Raw genomic sequence first — 18556 nt, forward strand, 5'->3', positions numbered from 1 at the left:
ATCCACATAAGTTTCCGTTTCATTAATATCTAGAACAAGGCTTTTCCACGCTGTTGCTATACGCGCATCTTTATTGATTATTGACTATCGTCTAAATTCAAATTCTAAACCTTAAAGGAGAAGTTCACCTTCACAAAAAAAAATCTTTAAGGTCAATTTACACTGAACCCCCTCCCCATCCCCCCCGGTCTCGCTATACAGAAGTCCTGCGATTACCCGCTGTGACACATTCGGTCGCCTCTTCACCGGTCCCGGGATTTGAAATCCCTGCAGCTTAATCTCTTAGACCAGGGATATGCAATTAGCGGACCTCCAGCTGTTGCAAAACTACAAGTTCCATCATGCCTCTGGGTGTCATGCTTGTGGCTGTCAGTCTTGCTATGCCTCATGGGACTTGTAGTTCTGCAACAGCTGGAGGTCCGCTAATTGCATATCCCGGTCTTAGACCTACCTCGTAAAAAGGTACATATAGGAGACATTCTGATTGGTTGACCCTGTCCATGTGATGGCGCAGACCAATCAGAACCCGCCTAGCCGGTCCTGTCAGTGCTGGAGGAGAGGGAAAGCCGCAGAGATTTTAAATCCCTGGACTGGTAAAGCGGCGACCTTTTGTCTCACAGTGGGTGATCGCTGGACTCGGGTACAGCAGGACTGTGGGGAAGGGGGCCAGTGTAAAGGTAAACTTACACTTTAACCGCTCTATTCAAAGTGAAAAAATACAGTTTGGGTTGCAGAAGTTTAATTGTTCCAAACACAAAACCATGCACTGGAATGTGACTCGTACAATTCCCCACACTACAAACTAAGCTGAAAGGTCATTAGAAGTGTGATTGTGGAAGACTGAACTATTGCAACATATTTATTTTTCATCTTACACCCATTCACATTTATTTCATTATATGCACATACACAAATGGTATGAACCATTCTTCAATCAAAAACACACTGCAAGCGGGCAAAAATATTTTATGTATAGAATTCCTGCATAATCCAAATTTCTTAAAGTCTTGAAAAAGTATTTAGATCCCTTGAAATTTTCCACATTTTGTTATGTTACAACCAAAAACGTAATGTATTTTATTAAGATTTTATGTGATAGACCAACACAAACTGGCACATAATTGTGAAGTGGAAGGAAATTTTTTTTCATTTTTTTTTATACAAATATCTGAAAAGTGTGGTGTGCATTTGTATGCAGCCCCCTTTACTCTGATACCCCTAACTAAAATCTAATGGAACCAATTGCCTTCAGAAGTCATCCAATTAGTAAATAGATTCCACCTGTGTGTAATTTAATATCAGTATAAATACAGCTGTTCTGTGAAGCCCTCATAGGTTTGTTAGAGAACCTTAGTGAACAAACAGCACCATAAAGACCAAGGAACACACCAGACAGGTCAGGAATAAAGTTGTGGAGAAGTTTAAAGCAGGGTCAGGTTATAAAAAAAACATCCCAAGCTTTGAATATCTCACGGAGTACTGTTCAATCCATCATCCGAAAATGGAAAGAGTATGGCACAACTGAAAACCTACCAAGACATGGCCTCCACCTAAACTTACAGGCCAAGAGGAGAATAAGCCAAGAGGCTCATGGTAACTCTGGAGGAGCTGCAGAGATCCACAGCTCAGATGGGAGAATCTGTTCACAGGACAATTATTAGTCATGCACTCCACAAATCTGGCCTTTATGGATGCGTGGCAGGAAGAAAGCCATTGTGGGAAAGCCATAAGAAGTCCCATTTGCAGTTTGCAAGAGACCATGTGGGGGACACAGCAAATATGTGGAAGAAGGTGCTCTGGTCAGATGAGACCAAAATTATACTTTTTGGCCTAAAAGCAAAACGCTATGAGTGGCGGAAAACTAACACTGCAAATCACCATGAACACACCATCCCCACCGTGAAACATGGTGGTGGCAGCATCATGTTGTGGGGATGCTTTTCTTCAGCAGGGACAGGAAAGCTGGTCAGAGATGATGGGAAGATGGATGGAGTCAAATACTGGGCAATCTTAGAAGAAAATCTGTTGAAGTCTGCAAAAGACTTGAGACTGAGGTTTACCTTCCAGCAGAACGACCCTCAACATACAGCCAGAGCTACAATGGAAAGCTTTAGATCAAAGCACATGCATGTGTTAGAATGGCCCAGTCAAAGTTCAGACCTAAATCCAAATGAGAATCTGTGTTAAGACTTGAAAATTGCTGTTCACAGACGCTCTCCATCCAATCTGACAGAGCTATTTTGCAAAGTAGAATGGGCAAAAATGTCACTCTACAGATGTGCAAAGCTGGTAGAGACATTCCCAAAAAGACTTGCAGCTGTAATTGCAGCGAAAGGTGGTTCTACAGAGTATTGACTCGGGGGGGGGGGGGGGGGGGGGCGGAATACAAATGCACACCACACTTTTCAGATATTTATATGTAAAAAAAAATTGAAAACCATTTATCATTTTCCTTCCACTTCACAATTATGTGCAACTATGTGTTGGTCCATCACATAAAATCCCAATAAAATTGATTTATGTTTTATAACGTACAATACAACCAACAAGTTTACTCAACACTTTGGGGATGCTGCTTCAGATTATTCTCCAAATCTATAAATCTAAACCAGTTACTTATACAACAGTTAAAATATAAAAGTTTTTGCCTGGTCTCATCTCCTGGATGGGAAAAATCTATTCAGTTAAAATTAAAATTCTGCCCAAATTTCTCTACCTTTTCTGCACTCCTGTCCCAGATTAATCATTCGCCCTATGGTCCTTTTATAATCAGGTGATGTCTTTTATCCGACACTCTCATAAGTCACGTACTGTATATTATGGTCCACCATGTACATCCACAGACGCCAGGGTGGTCTGGGGGTTTCCAACTCCTTTAGGTATTACCAAGCAGCTCAGATTGCCCCCATTGATTGTCTTGTACACTGCCATTGCAGCTCCCATATGGGTGAACCTGGAATCCTCCATTTGCAGCCGAATCAACCACAATCCTTACCCTGGATCCACTCCCAACTGCAACCTCCAACTCTTAGTCCACTGATGCTTCACACCCTACGCATACGGGATGGCCTCAAATACTCCAGTAACTTGCTTTATGCTCTTCTTCCCCAGCGGCCTTCTTTTGGCGGACCCAATGGGGTTTTACCTCATCCTCTTATAAAAAGGGAAAAAGTTATCCTGTGGCTCACCTTCAGAGAAAGATTCCAAGCACCCTCCACTGAATTATTCCGGTACACTTAACCTTACCACTGGGTTAATTCTCTCATAAGTATCAAAAATCTCTCCTCCTACCTGTCTTTGAACACATTTGCCATCACATGCCCGTAGCGCTTAAACTGTTTTCTATACTTTACTCACATCATAACGGTGTTTTTTTTTTTCTGTGGTGAGGCGAGAAGCAGATTTAAAGGCTCACAAAACGAAGGTCCCAGACTTGGTCCATCACTGCGACTTGCACTATCTGGGGTTCGCCAATAAGGTCCTGACCAGGTGGTACATGGTACCTACCAGACTCTCTCCCATAATCCCTAGACATTTGTATTTGCCCTCCTCTACAAATTATTTGGAGTTCATCTATCCAAAAGACCCCCGATTCGCTCTTCTACACTTCAAACCTCAACAAAAATCAATTCAAACTGGCACATCATGTACTCTTGGCCTCTAAACTGACAATCGTTATAGCTTGGAAGAAGCAGTTCACTTACTTTTCAAAAGTTGAAACTAGGCTGGGTAGCTTTTATATCAATGACTAGCAACATTACCAACAGCCACAAGAAATTCGATAAGATGTGGAACCTTGGGCTGCCCATCACCACCCTCAATTTCTTCCATGACACTTTACTTTTGTCACCCCTTTTCCCATTAACCTTGTACCGTGAGGGCCCCCCCCATTACCTTTTCTCTTCTCTCCTCTAGGACGGATCTTACGCTCTTCCCTGTTCTCTCTCCCCATCTTTTCCACCTTTTCTGCCATCTCTTCCTACATTCCCCCCACTCATTTTTCTTGGTTGAATGTCTCGGTCTACTTGCCCCACAAGTATGATGTGACTTTGACATCCAGACTCATTGTGCCGATTTAACACTCTTTGCATTGGTCTTGGGTACGCTCCAGAAACAATGTTACATCTTTACTCTTCGCTCTACAGTGCTTATTGGATGCCAGTTTGACATAATGTTGATCCATGTATTTGGCTTATTCTCTTTGTACTGTTTATATATATATATATATATATATATATATATATATATATATATATATATATATATATATATATATATATATATATATACACACACACACACACACACACACACACATATATATATATATATATATATATATATATATATATATATATATATATATATATATATATATATATATATATATATATATATATACACACACACACACACACACACACACACACACACACACATACATACATACATACATACATACATATATATATATATATATATATATATACACACACACACACACACACACATATATACACATATACACATACATACATATATATATATATATATATATATATATATATATATATATACACACACACACACACACACACACACATATATACATACATACACACACACACACACACACACACACACACACACACACACACACACACATATATACTGTGAGAATGCAGGCTATTTTTGCAGAAGAGACACTCAATGCCTCTTCTCTAATAAAATACACCCACCTGCCTGCTCGCTGTGCCCTGCAGCATGTAAACTGAGCATCAACAACATGGTCCCTGCATGTTGGGATGACTGACTCGTGTGCATGCACAGGAATTATGTCACCCTGTGCCAGGCAATGGAGATGCCCGACAACCAGCACCCAGGGAGAAGCTGCCAGGGCCGGCGAAGGACCCGAATTGGTAGAGGGGAGGCAAGTATAATATATTTAGTTCTGCTTTTTATCTTGTTCTTTTTAAGAATATATTTAAAAAAGGCACTGGAAATTTTCAAACTTTTACATGCACTCAGATGAAGGGCAATGTCAAACAAGGTCAATAGCCCTGGTGAGGGGGCTCCCACACAGCAAGGCTTCCCTCAATGGGCACCCGACAGTGGCTCAAACCAATAGCAACAGATGAACAAATCCAAGATCATTTTCAATGTTGGTAATCTATTTTCAGAATCAAGACCACCACCTCATTCCCCCTTTTGGCTAAGTTCACACTGCTGTCAACTGATTTTGATCTGATGTTTAGTGCAATTATGTGGTGCGACATATATGTGGTTTGCATATTCTATGGGGTCAAATCGTACTGGAATCACCAAAGCACCAAAGTAGCACAGGACCCTTTTCCAAAAATCGCACTGTGCTGCGCTGCATTGACGTGAACAGGCACTATTGAAAGCAATGTGATTCCAATTGACATGCGATTCTATGTGACTCAAGTCACATCAAAAATTGCACTAGTGTGAACAAAGCCTTTATCAGGGCTACAAGAATAATAGTCATTATACTGAATTTTTTTTTTTTTTTTAGGAAAACAGTCAATATATTGAAATATGGTGTTTAACCCTTTCCCGCAGAGCGTACGCAGATATGCATCCTCGGCTTTCGGGGGTTATACCGGGATGATGCCTTTATTTTTTAGAGCCGGCGATTGGATTTCCATGGATAAAAACCGATGCGTCTAAAAGCCGCTCGGTTGTTATCCTGGAGGAGCGAGAGGGGACATCCCCCCCCTTCCACCGCCTTAGCCGCTCTTACCGGGCCTCCCGTCCCACCGGGAGACCCGATCCACGTTGCGGCACCTAGAGAGAGAGACTGAATCGAAGCCGCAAATGGCTTTGATTCAGTCTCTTCAATGTAAACACGGAAGCGACGTCATGACGTCACTTCCGGGTTAATCGGCTGCCAATGGCGCCAGATTTAAAAAAAATACACAGTATTCAGAACCGCCGTTTTCGGCGATCTGAATACTTTGAAGTGCAAAGGAGGGATTGGGGGTCTTTTAGACCCCCGATCCCTCCATAAAGAGTACCTGTCACCACTTATTACTGTCACAAGGGATGTTTACATTCCTTGTGACAGCAATAAAAGTGATCAACATTTTTTATTTTTTTTAAAAAACACAATTTTATATTATAATATTTTTTTTTTTTAAATCGCCCCTGTCACGCGAGCTCGCGCAGCAAAGAAAACGCATACGGAAGTCGCGCCTGCATATGTAAACGGTGTTCAAATCACACGTCAGGTATTGCTGCAATCGTCAGAGCGAGAGCAATAATTCTAGCCATAGACGTCTTCTGTAACTCTAACCTGGTAACCATAAAAAAATTTAAAAAATGAAAACGTTGCCTATGGAGATTTTTAGGTACCATAGTTTGTCGCCATTCCACGAGTGCGTGCAATTATAAAGCATGACATGTTTGGTATCCATTTACTCTAACATCATCTTTCACATTATACAAAAAAATTGGGCTAACTTTACTTAAAAAAAAAAAAAATCAAATGAATTAAAGTGAATTTTTCCCAAAAAGTTGGGTTTAAAAACACTGCTGCACAAATACTTTGTGACATAAAATATTGCAACAATCGCCAAATATATATATATATATATACATATATACATACATATACATATATATATATATATATATATATATATATATATATATATATATATATATATATATATATATATATATATATACACACACACACACACACACACACACACACACACACACACACACACACACACACTTTATATATAATGTTTGGGGTTTCTAGGTAATTTTCTAGCAGAAAATACGGATTTTAATTTTTTTTTTTTTATATTATTAGTATACAAGATTTATATAGCGCCAACAATGCTTTATAATATAAACAAATAAATATGAACACAAATGAATGTAGTTTTTTTTTTGCCTAGATTTGAATATTTTAAGCAAAGCGGGATCTTACCTGGCGAGTCATCCTCGAAGTGTTAGTGATGACTTTAAATATTAGAACAAAGTAAAATTCTATGTTGTCCAGAATATCAGGAATGGGGTTCTTTGTCCACAACCACAGAGGTACAGTCCATGGTACTTCCACCAAGAAGGTCTGTGGCCAAGTGATGTGAGGAAGTGTGTGACCGGGTACAACTATGGAAAATATTCATTGATGGGCACTGCGTTCTATTGTTATCACACCAAGATAAGATTGTACCCGTATGAATTCCAAGTGGACTGTGGCCAGCGAGGAATTCTTGCTGAGGGCAGCGCAGTGAGCGATTCTCATACACAAACCTGCATATCTGGCTCTGCTGACTTTATACTTGGAGGTGACTCCTTCAGTAGGCGATCCTCCTCCTATCAGGGAGTATCAATGTATTATCAGAGACTTTCTACTCTGAGCTGGAAACTGGTTTCGTTAGGCAATTGTTTAACCCAAACTCTGACATTCAAGTGCTGGGTTAGGAAGCGACAAAAGTCACCTGAGTAACCAGAGAAACTTCCCCCTCCGCTGCGGCTGCTTTTCCCTTACTGTAGCAAAAAAATCCACCAAACCACAAGCTATGCTGTGACACCGCAAGGGTCGTGCCCGCTGTGTACAATCAGCAGGATATATGCTTTTTCCAATATTCCTATTTATTCAGCTTCAGTTTTTGTATTGTTATTTTCTTGGATTTTAATGTCCTTCTCTGATCATATAACTAATTACGTTTGTGTTTTCGATTAGAATTGATGTCTCAAGTAATTTTGATTATCTACAAATTGGCAAATGAATGACGTGCTGCCAAGAAGGGTTTATACACGCTGGGCTAGATTCAGGTAGGGGCGCGCATTGTTACGGCGGCGCAGCGTATCGTATTTACGCTACGCCGCCGTAAGTCAGAGAGGCAAGTGCTGTATTCACAAAGCACTTGCCTCCTAAGTTACGGCAACGTAGCGTAAATGGGGCCGGCGTAAGCGCGCGTAATTCAAATGAGGAGGCGTGTTTTATGTTAATTCTTGGTGACCCAACGTGATTGACATTTTTCCCGAACGGCGCATGCGCCGTCCATGGAATTTCCCAGTGTGCATTGCTCCAAAGTACGCCCAAGGACGTCATTGGTTTCCAGCCCTTTTCGCGAACGACTTACGCAAACGACGTAAAAAAATTCAAAATTCGACGCGGGAACAACGTCCATACTTAACATTGCGTACGCCTCATAATAGCAGGAGCAACTTTATGCCGAAAAAGCCTAACGTAAAAAAATAGCGCCGGCTTACGTAAATTTGTGAATCGGCGTATCTATTTAATTTGCATATTCTACGCCGAAAACGACGCAAGCGACACCTAGCAGCCAGCGTAAATATGCACCCTAAGATACGACGGCGTAAGAGACTTACGCCAGTCGGATCTTAGGCTAATGTCGGCGTATCTTGCTTTCTGAATACAGAAAGAAGATACGCCGGCGCAGCTTTGAATTTACGCGGCGTATCTATAGATACGCTGGCGTAATTCAATGCTGAATCTAGCCCTCTATAATGGTGGCATTTTTGCACGTGGCATTTATAGTGAACCAGGACCGCAAGGCTGAAAGGCATTTACATCTGCCGCCTGTCACTGTGTCTTTTATGGAGAATCAATACATTCTGAAGATTATAAAAGAGCAAGCAAGTTGTGGATCATCTCTTCTCACAATATTTTTGGCTCCATCTACAAAATATGGCTATTTTTACTGAAACAACCTAGCACACCGATTTGGAAACGGGCATAAATATATTGATTTAGTAAAAAGTATTATATACAGAGATAAAGGTTTTACATCAGGGGTGCCCAACCTTTTGAGGGCCACTTTAGCGACTTGGTAACCGGCCGTGGGCCACAATGAGCATAAAGGGCGGATGGCAGGTCTGACTGTGACCATTCTGCATATGTAGAGGAGACACGGACGCAGGGGCCCTCCGATCCGCCCAGCAGATCGAATTGCAGATAGACGGGTGTAAATGGACGAGTCTGTTTACATCTGCCGCTCTATAGAGGTGAATGGACAGTTCGTTTAAGTCCACCTGAAAAACAGACAGGCAGACCCAATCGGACTAACCGTGTGAAAGGGGCCTAAGGCTGCTTTCACACTGATGCACAGTGGTTTACTTGCACCTCAATCTTCACTTCTTTCTCAGGATTCCTACAGGTGGCTGCTGGCTGCCCTCCAGGGCTGGTACTGCTGACAGGTGCTGGTACTGTTGGCGGGTACTTCTACTGCTGGCTGGTACTTCTGGTGGGTAATGCTGACTGGTACTGATTACTGATGGTGGGTACTGGCACTGCTGGCATGGATACCGGTATTGATACTGGTACTGCTGGCTGGTATTGATACTGGTATTGCTGGCTGGTATTGATAATGGTATTGCTGGCTGGTATTGATACTGGTATTGCTGGCTGGTATTGATACTGGTATTGCTGGCTGGTATTGATACTGGTATTGCTGGCTGGTATTGCTGGCTGGTATTGCTGGCTGGTATTGCTGGCTGGTATTGCTGGCTGGTATTGCTGGCTGGTATTGCTGGCTGGTATTGCTGGCTGGTATTGCTGGCTGGTATTGCTGGCTGGTATTGCTGGCTGGTATTGCTGGCTGGTATTGCTGGCTGGTATTGATACTGGTATTGCTGGCTGGTATTGATACTGGTATTGCTGGCTGGTATTGATACTGGTATTGCTGGCTGGTATTGATACTGGTATTGCTGGCTGGTATTGATACTGGTATTGCTGGCTGGTATTGATACTGGTATTGCTGGCTGGTATTGATACTGGTATTGCTGGCTGGTATTGATACTGGTACTGCTGGCTGGTATTGATACTGGTACTGCTGGCTGCGGTCCCAGATCATGGGCTCCCGTTTCCCTGACCCGCCATCCCGAGCATCATTCTGACAGAAGAATTTGACTGCAGTAGAGAGCATGCTTCTTGTCACAAGCGGAGTACATTTTGTATCACTCCACCTGTGAAGGAGGCGGCGCTATACAGGAAGCATCGGCTCTGTTCTTCGTGCTAATGCTTGGAGATGGCGGAGGAGGAGAAGCAGGAAGAAAATAGCAAATGTTAATTCGCTATTGTCACACAACTGGGTGGGCTCAGGGTGCATTGCTCTGCCCCCCGAGCCCACCTTTTTTTGAAGCTAATTAGAGCCTCAGGCTCTAATCATGTGCTTTAAAAAATATATATATTGAAATCCATGCGTCCGGCATCCTGCATGTAGATTATGGGGTGGGCACATGGATTAGGTGGGTGATGCCCCTGCACCCCCAATTGAGCGGTTGCTACTGCCGTATAGTCCGATTCTAATGAGCACAGTGAACTGTAGGGCTCCTTCACCCAGGCGCTCAGCTCCATGCATAGCTGTTTAACTTTTTTTTTTTAAACTAGCGCCAAGCTGCACGCAGACAGTATAAAGTTAATGGATACGTATCGGCTGTACAAACTCACCTGCACACAGGTATGCTGGGATGGGTTTACAGACCCAGGCACAAAGCCTGTGCATCTGTCTGCATGCAATTCAGTGCTAGCTATATATATATATATATATATATATATATATATATATATATAAGTAAAGAAATGACCCTGCACGCTTCACTGGGCTAAGCGCTCATGTGAATGAGCCCTTACAGCTCAACATAGGTGTGCGCAGCCTATTTCACCTCAAAGCTCAAAACACACATGCCTTTCTCTGCAGCCTCAGCGAATGAATGGGAAGTGCTCTGTGTTGAGTGGCTTCCTGTTCATTCACAAACTGAAGTATACCGTTAGTACAGTTTACTATTCTTCAGTTATGAATGGACACAATGAGCGAGTGTGTTCACTGTGTTAATTTAGTAAAAGAATCAGGCTTGTAAATTACATATTCCCCCTGCTCTCCAGGGACAGAAGGGAAGCCAGCAGCACTGTGGGGCACAACACTGGGTGAACAGGCACTGCATATAGTGATTTGGGTGTGCCCAGGCACACCGCCTGTGCACGCCTATGCAGCTCAATGTAGTTAGGGTTGAAATTGAGCCAACTTTACTAAAGCTGTAGAGTGCAAAATCTGGTGCACTTCTGCATAGAACCCAATCAGCTTCCAGGTTTTATTGCCAAAGCCTAATTGAACAAGCTGAGATTAGAAGCCGTTTGGGTTGCTTTGCAGGTGCCATAGCACCAAAAATAGCACCTGCGAAGCGCCCTGAAAGAGCCGCTCCATTCACTCCAGTGTGAAAGCCCTCAGGCTTTCACACTGGAGCGGTGCGCTGGCAGGGCGTCAGAAAAAGTCCTGCCAGTAGCTTCTTTGCAGCGCATTAGAAACGGTGGATACACCACTCCTATAGAGCCCCTGCCCATTAAAATCAATGGGCAGCGCTGACGAACCTCTGGCAACAGCGCCGCTTTGCGGGGGGCACTTTTAAACCCCTTTCCGGCCGCTAGCGGGGGGGGGGGGGTTAAAAGCGCCCTGCTAGCGGCCGAAAAGTGCCACAAAAATTACGGTTAAGTGCCACTAAAAATAGCGCAGTTTTACCGCCAATGCCCAGGGTGGCTCAGTGTGAAAGACGTCTTGGTAAATCTCCCCCAATGTGTTTTTATATATTACGGCACTCTAGTGCCTCTAAATAAAACCTACATGCATGAATATATATACAATGAAAACACCAATCACGTTTCAGCTCTTAAACCAAGTAATCTTCTGTAACTATTTAATGGCCTCTTCATGATAAACTCCACTGTTAATAAAGATCTACGCTTGATCTATTCTGGCGAACCTAGGATCCGGACTAGCTGCTGTTTCCACTCTCATCTTGTTAGACTTATTTATATAGCTAACCTATAGCAACCAATCAGCATTTACTTTACTGACTCCAAACCATTACAAGACAGAGCTTGATAGCTATAGGTGCAAAGTATTTGTACTTTGATCTAGTTACTGAAACGCGTCACACGCCTACATACACACCCTGGCTAATATCTCCATTACTATTTATCTAAGAAGAGGCCACACAGTAATTACAGTTCAAACGTGTTAGCAAGAAACATTAACCTTCAATTATCAAGTAACAATAATTTCAGATACTGTCATCACTTCATTGCTTAGTAAGTGAATGTTGTTGCCAACGCTCCCTGGCATTCATAAGAATAGACACTGAACTTCATACATCATTCACTAATTTCATTTACAAATGCAATTCCTAATTACTCACAGCAGCAAAGTGATGGAAGAAAAATTGTGTTTTAACACAATCTCAATCCGGCTGCATTCACACCAGATTGCAGCGTCTGAGCGTTTTTACGTGCAATTTTGGTGCGTTTTTATGCACGTTTTTATACAGTGTTTTTTGAGCTTTGGCGTTTTTTATTAGCTAATAAACGATCATATGTTGCATCACTTGTTGCTAGGTTTTTTAGTTTGTTTGCGTTTCTTTTAGCTTTTATTTCATTAATATTATTACACACTGCGGTGCATACTAGCTCATTATGCCTTTTCCCTTACAGGTGTAAAAAAAAAAAAAAAAAAAAAATCTGCTGGTTTACTACCACTTTAATATGGGGGGGGGGCTTACAAAGAAGAAAGAACTGCATGCCCACTGGTCCACCCACCCCATGCCGATTTATTCTGCTGTCATGTCCAGGATACGCAATGACATGATTATGCGTTTTCTACATTTTAATACCCTCCCTGAGATCATCCCAACCACAATAAATTGTATTAAATACACCCCTAACAAAAAGAATTTGTGCGGACGAATCCCTTATCCACTTTACTGGCCAGCTGCACTTCAAGCAGTATATTCCCAGTAAGAGGGCCAGGTACGGGTTGAAACTGAATACGCTTTGCGATAGAGTCACTGGCTATGTGCATGAAGGCAAAGACTCCTGGCTCCAGCCCCGCGTGTCCCACATATATCGGAACCAGTGGGGAAAAAAATTGGGACCTTGCATACCCCCCCCCCCCCCCGTTCAAAAAAGGATATAATTTATATGTCGGACAATTACTACACCAGCTTGCCCCTTTTTCGTCACCTGTACCGTGAAAAAACCCGGCCTGTGGTACCGTCAGAAAAAACAAGAAGGGCTTCCCACAAAACGTATTGTCTAAAAGGCTATAAAGCGGGGAATCTGCATTTTTCAGGAAGGAGGAAGTGTTGGCCATGAAGTGGAGGGACAAGAAAGATTTTCATATCCTGTCTACCATCCACAATGACACCTTGGTGGAGACTCAGAAGCCCCATTGTAAAGCCTGAATGTGTCCATGATTATAATCAATTCATGGGGGGGGGTATTTAAATGACCAGATGCTACAACCATATTTATCAACCCGAAAGTCCTGTTACTGGTATAAAAAAAGTTGCATTTCATCTCTTTCATATGGCCATGTTTAATTCGTATGTCCGCTATCAAAAATGGACTGAAAACCAACCCATCACCTACCTCAAATATATTGAAGACATTGTCACTGCCCTGATTTACCAGCAAGGACCCCCCCCCAGGAATCATTCACTCTGATAGTGCGAGTCGACTTCATTTTCTCAGTTAATATAAAGCAGTGCCAAATAGGAAAAAATGGCCTGGTCATGAAGGGGGGTAAATCTTCTGGAGGTCAAGTGGTTAGAGCGGACCTTCACTCCCCAAAGCCGTTTTGCATCTTTGCAACCCTCCCCACCCCATAAAGGTAACAGCCATTATTATAATTTGTTGATTTGGCCTGACCCTTCCTCTGTTCTCACCTAGGTGAGAATGGCATATCCTGAGAGGCATTGTTTTGCAGAAAGTGGTTGAAAGAGGTTAGACTTGGCAGTGGGTGATCGGGGGCTGGCAACATGAGCCAAAAAGAGACCGCTGGCTCCCGATGACATATACAGCAGAACACTGGATTTCCTGGGAGTAGGAGAATGTTATTTGAGCACAACCCAACAGATAAGGGAACAGAGGGTTAAAGCAAAGATAACCCCAGTGGGTGAAGCTCCTCTCTAAGGCTGGGTTCACACTAGTGTGAAATGGATGTGGGTTTCTCCGCATCCAATTCACAGAGCAGAAGATTGTGACCGTCTCTCTATGGAGCCACTTTACATATCACAGAGGCAGCTGCGGAGCTGCTTGCACTAGAACGCTGTGCGTCTTTAGGGCTCTTTCACACGGAGCGGACCGTTTCTGGGTCCGCTCCGTGTGTCCGCCAAAGCTCAGTGGGTATCCCCGCTGAGCTGTCGGCAGATAGGGCGGTCCCCGCACACAGTGCAGAGACTGCCCTGTCTCTGCTCCGCTGCCCCCTATGGGGGACCGGATGCAGACGGACCGTCCCGCCGAACTGAAGAAAAATAGGGTTTCTTCCGTTCGGAAAAGCGGATCCCGACTGACGTGGACGCTAGCGGATGCTCCATCCGCTAACGGACGCGATCCCATAGGGATTCATTACAAGTCCGTTAATGGACTTGTAATGAGCAGACGAACGGTCCGCTAGTGTGAAAGAGCCCTTAGGTCCGTTTCAGGGCCGAATTCAGGCAAAAATTCAGCCCTGAGCCGTCTCTGAAACAGAGAACAGGGACGCACCGGAGCCCGGCTGCGAGCCCAGCCTAAAAGTCGCTTTGAAATTAGATGTAATGGAGATCCGATAATAGCAATAATTTGCAAAATAGGACAACTCATAAGGGCATAGCATGGGTTATAGAAGCACAATATTAACCACTTAAGTCCCGGACCTTTAGGCAGCTAAATGCCCAGGCCAGGTTTTGCAATTCGGCACTGCGTCGCTTTAACAGACAATTGCGCGGTCGTGCGACGTGGCTCCCAAACAAAATTGGCGTCCTTTTTTCCCCACAAATAGAGCTTTCTTTTGGTGGTATTTGATCACCTCTGCGGTTTTTATTTTTTGCGCTATAAACAAAAATAGAGCGACAAATTCTAAAAAAAATCAATAATTTTTTACTTTTTGCTATAATAAATATCCCCCAAAAACATAAAAAAAAATGTTTTCCTCAGTTTAGGCCGATACGTATTCTTCTACCTATTTTTGGTAAAAAAAAAAATCACAATAGGCGTTTATCGATTGGTTTGCGCAAAATTTATAGCGTTTACAAAATAGGGGATAGTTTTATTGCATTTTTATTAATTATTTTTTTTTTACTACTAATGCCGGCGATCAGCAATTTTTTTCATGACTGCGACATTATGGCGGACACTTCGGACAATTTTGACACATTTTTGGGACCATTGTCATTTTCACAGCAAAAAATGCATTTAAATTGCATTGTTTATTGTGAAAATTACAGTTGCAGTTTGGGAGTTAACCACAGGGGGCGCTATAGGAGTTAGGGTTCACTTAGTGTGTGTTTACAACTGTAGGGGGGTGTGGCTGTAGGAATGACGTCATCGATCGAGTCTCCCTATAAAAGGGATCACTCAATCGATGCAGCGCCATAGTAAAGCACGGGGGAAGCCGTGTTTACATACGGCTCTCCCCGTTCTTCAGCTCCGGGAGCGATCGCGACGGAGCGGCTATAAACGAATAGCCGTGCCGTCGTCCCGGATCGCTCCCCGCGGGAATCCGACCGCCGCATGTAGTGGGGGGGGGTCCCGATCGGACCCCCCACCCGCTAGAAGGCAAGGACGTACATGTACGCCCATATGCCTGTACGTGCCATTCTGTGGACGTACATATACATGTGGCGGTCGGGAAGTGGTTAAAAAACATTAGGTTTGAGACATAAAACCTGTCCTGTGAGAAAAAAGGGGACGGCCACTACTGATCTCCTTCCGACCATTATAACTGCATTATTTACTCAGGTCAGTGACTCAGGACTCATTGAAACAATTAGAAAAGGATGGCAGCCAGACATAGAAGTCGAACTACAGGCAGAATGTTTTTTTTTCAATTTGGATGAGAGGGTTATAACACCTGACCGTTTTCTTTGGCCATCTGTGTCCCATAGGGGACATTTCCCTTCACTTCCTGTCCCATAGCCAAAACAGGAAGTGAGAGGAAATCCCTGCAAATTAAGGGAATCTCTTGGTGCCCCATTGGAAGATTTCCCCTCTATTCCTTCTCTGGGGTAGACTCAAAATGTGGGGTCTTCCTTTACTTGTTAATGGTAAACAGAAGGGGAATCTCCCTAAGGGGGGCAGAGGAAGAAATAAAAACCTCATAAGCGTTATCATCCCTCTTCATTATATCTGAAAGTTATACTTTAACCACTTGCCCTCCAGATAATTTACCCCCCCCCCTCACCTTCATGACCAGGCCATTTTTTGCGTTCCTTTCAGTGCCGGTTCACATAGTGAGCTGTGCGAGATTGCATGAGATTCGCACCGCACTGCAAATCACACTCGATGTCTGTGCGATGTTATTTCAGCTATACAGGTAGTATGGCTGAATTCCCATCGCATTCGGACCAAACTCGCACTGGACCCTTTTTATGGTTCGCACCAATGTGAACACCCATGTTATCCAATTCCTGTCTGAACTGTTAGTTCGCACTGCGATGTGCAAACATTGTATTGACACTCCCAGCAGTTCACTTATATTAGTGTGAACTGCCTTGCGAGTCAGGTGCGATGCGGGAACCCGCCGTGGATTCTCAGCGTTCCCGTATTGCACCAATGTGAACTGAGCCTAACTGACCATTGCGCGGTTGTGCGACCCTGTACCCAAATAAAATTGATGTACTTTTTCCCACAAATAGAGCTCACATTAGGTGGTATTTGATCGCCTCTGCGGTTTTTATTTTTTGCGCTATAAACAAAAAAAGACAGACAATTTTGAAAAACTGAAGTATTTCTTCATCGGTTTAGATCAATATGTATTCTGCTACATATTTTTGGTAAAAAAAAAAATCCCAAAAAGTGTACCAGTAAAACCTTGGATTGTGAGCATAATAATTTGTTCCAGAAACATGCTTGTAATCCAAAGTACTTGTTAATCAAAGCGAATTTCCACATAAGAAATAATGGAAACTCAGATGATTCGTTCCACAACCATTTGTTCAAAATCCTTCAGTTTATAGTCTATATATAAAAAGATTATAGCAATGTGATAGGTTGTGTAACCATAACATGTCCATCCACAAATGGAAGCCTCCACAAGGGGATTAGAAGAAAAATCCAGTAGGAGCTCCAGAGTATAAAAGAGAAGAGAGGCACCTCTAATGCCCTGTACACACAACCCGAAAGATCGCCAGACTTTTTTCCTTTACTAGTCACAAGTAGAAATTGAATAGGTTACTAAAGTCACAAAAATTCTCGTATGACAGAAAAAAAAAAAAAATTCGGGAAGTGATGTCATGTGTTGTATTTTCGGATGACAACTGTACTGACTAAACGGAAATCGTACGATCTGGTACTGTACGAGGAAAATTTTCATGCATGTCCGATAAAATAATATCGGATAAACTGTCATGATCGGCTCACGGAAGCCCCGTACTAACGATCCGATTATCGTACGATTCTTCCTCGGACGTCATTTTTCGTACAATATTCGGATCGTGTGTACGGGCCATTAGTGTAGCAATGTGTTTCTAAATGTTGTCCCTTCATTAAATGTAATCACATTGCTACACTTAGAGGCGCCTCTCTTCTCTTTTATACTCCGTTGTGACATGACGCTACTCTTATATCAAGACATTGCTTATATATCAAGTCAAACTTTATTACAAAATTTTGCTTGTCTTGCAAAACGCTCTCAAACCAATGTTTTACTAGTCATCTGTCTACAAAAGTATGGGATATTTTTTTATTTATTTTTTCAAAGTAAAAACAGTGTGTTGGCACTGAAAACTAAGGCCCGGATTCTCGTACGAGTTACGCCGGCGTATCTCCAGATACGCCGTCGTAACTCTGAGTTCTAGCAGTCGTATCTTGGCGCCTGATTCAAAGAATCAGATACGCCAAAATTTCACTAAGATACGACCAGCGTAAGTCTCTTACGCCGTCGTATCTTAACTGCATATTTACGCTGGCGTGTAGGCTGATTTACGCCTAGAAATATGTAAATCAGCTAGATACGCCAATTCACGAACGTACACCCGGCCGACGCAGTACAGATACGCCGTTTACGTTAGGCTTTCCCGGCGTAAAGTTACCCCTGCTATATGAGGCGTACCAATGTTAAGTATGGACGTCGTTCCCGCGACGAATTTTGAAAATTTTACGCCGTTTGCGTAAGTCGTTCGCGAATAGGGCTGGACGTCATTTACATTAACGTCAAAAGCATTTGCTTCTTGCGGGCTAATTTGGAGCATGCGCACTGGGATACTTTCACGGACGGAGCAGGCGCCATTCGTAAAAAGCGTCATTTACGTGAGGTCACATTAAATTTACATAACACACGCCCACATCTACCACATTTCAATTAGGCAGGCTTACGCCGGCCTATTTACGCTACACCGCAACTTTGGTTTGAGAATACGGCACTTGCCTGTCAAAGTTGCGGAGGCGTAACGTAAATAGGATACGTTACGCCCGCACAAACATACGCGCTTCTACGTGAATCCGGGCCTAACAGATCTGCAAACTTGGATGTCTCCTATTAAAGGTAACTGTCCTCACGTGAGCCTGCGCTTTGTCCATTGC

General features: G+C 43.0%; 1 protein-coding gene across 2 annotated transcripts in view; it reads right to left on the minus strand.

Annotated features, from left to right (window-relative positions):
• SAMD8 (sterile alpha motif domain containing 8) overlaps positions 1 to 18556 on the minus strand; it is a 77439-nt gene that overhangs the window by 54263 nt on the left and 4620 nt on the right. Inside the window, exon 1 of one of the 2 annotated variants that reach the window (XM_040320651.1) lies at positions 6965 to 7523. The exons of the other annotated variant lie outside the window; for it this stretch is intronic. Coding sequence (XP_040176585.1) covers positions 6965 to 6976 — 12 coding nt within the window. The 5' untranslated portion in view covers positions 6977 to 7523. Of the gene's footprint in view, positions 1 to 6964; positions 7524 to 18556 lie in introns of those variants that run through there. 2 annotated transcript variants of the gene reach the window in all.

The sequence above is a fragment of the Rana temporaria genome, chromosome 8, assembly GCF_905171775.1.
Source record: "Rana temporaria chromosome 8, aRanTem1.1, whole genome shotgun sequence".
NCBI lineage: Eukaryota > Metazoa > Chordata > Amphibia > Anura > Ranidae > Rana > Rana temporaria.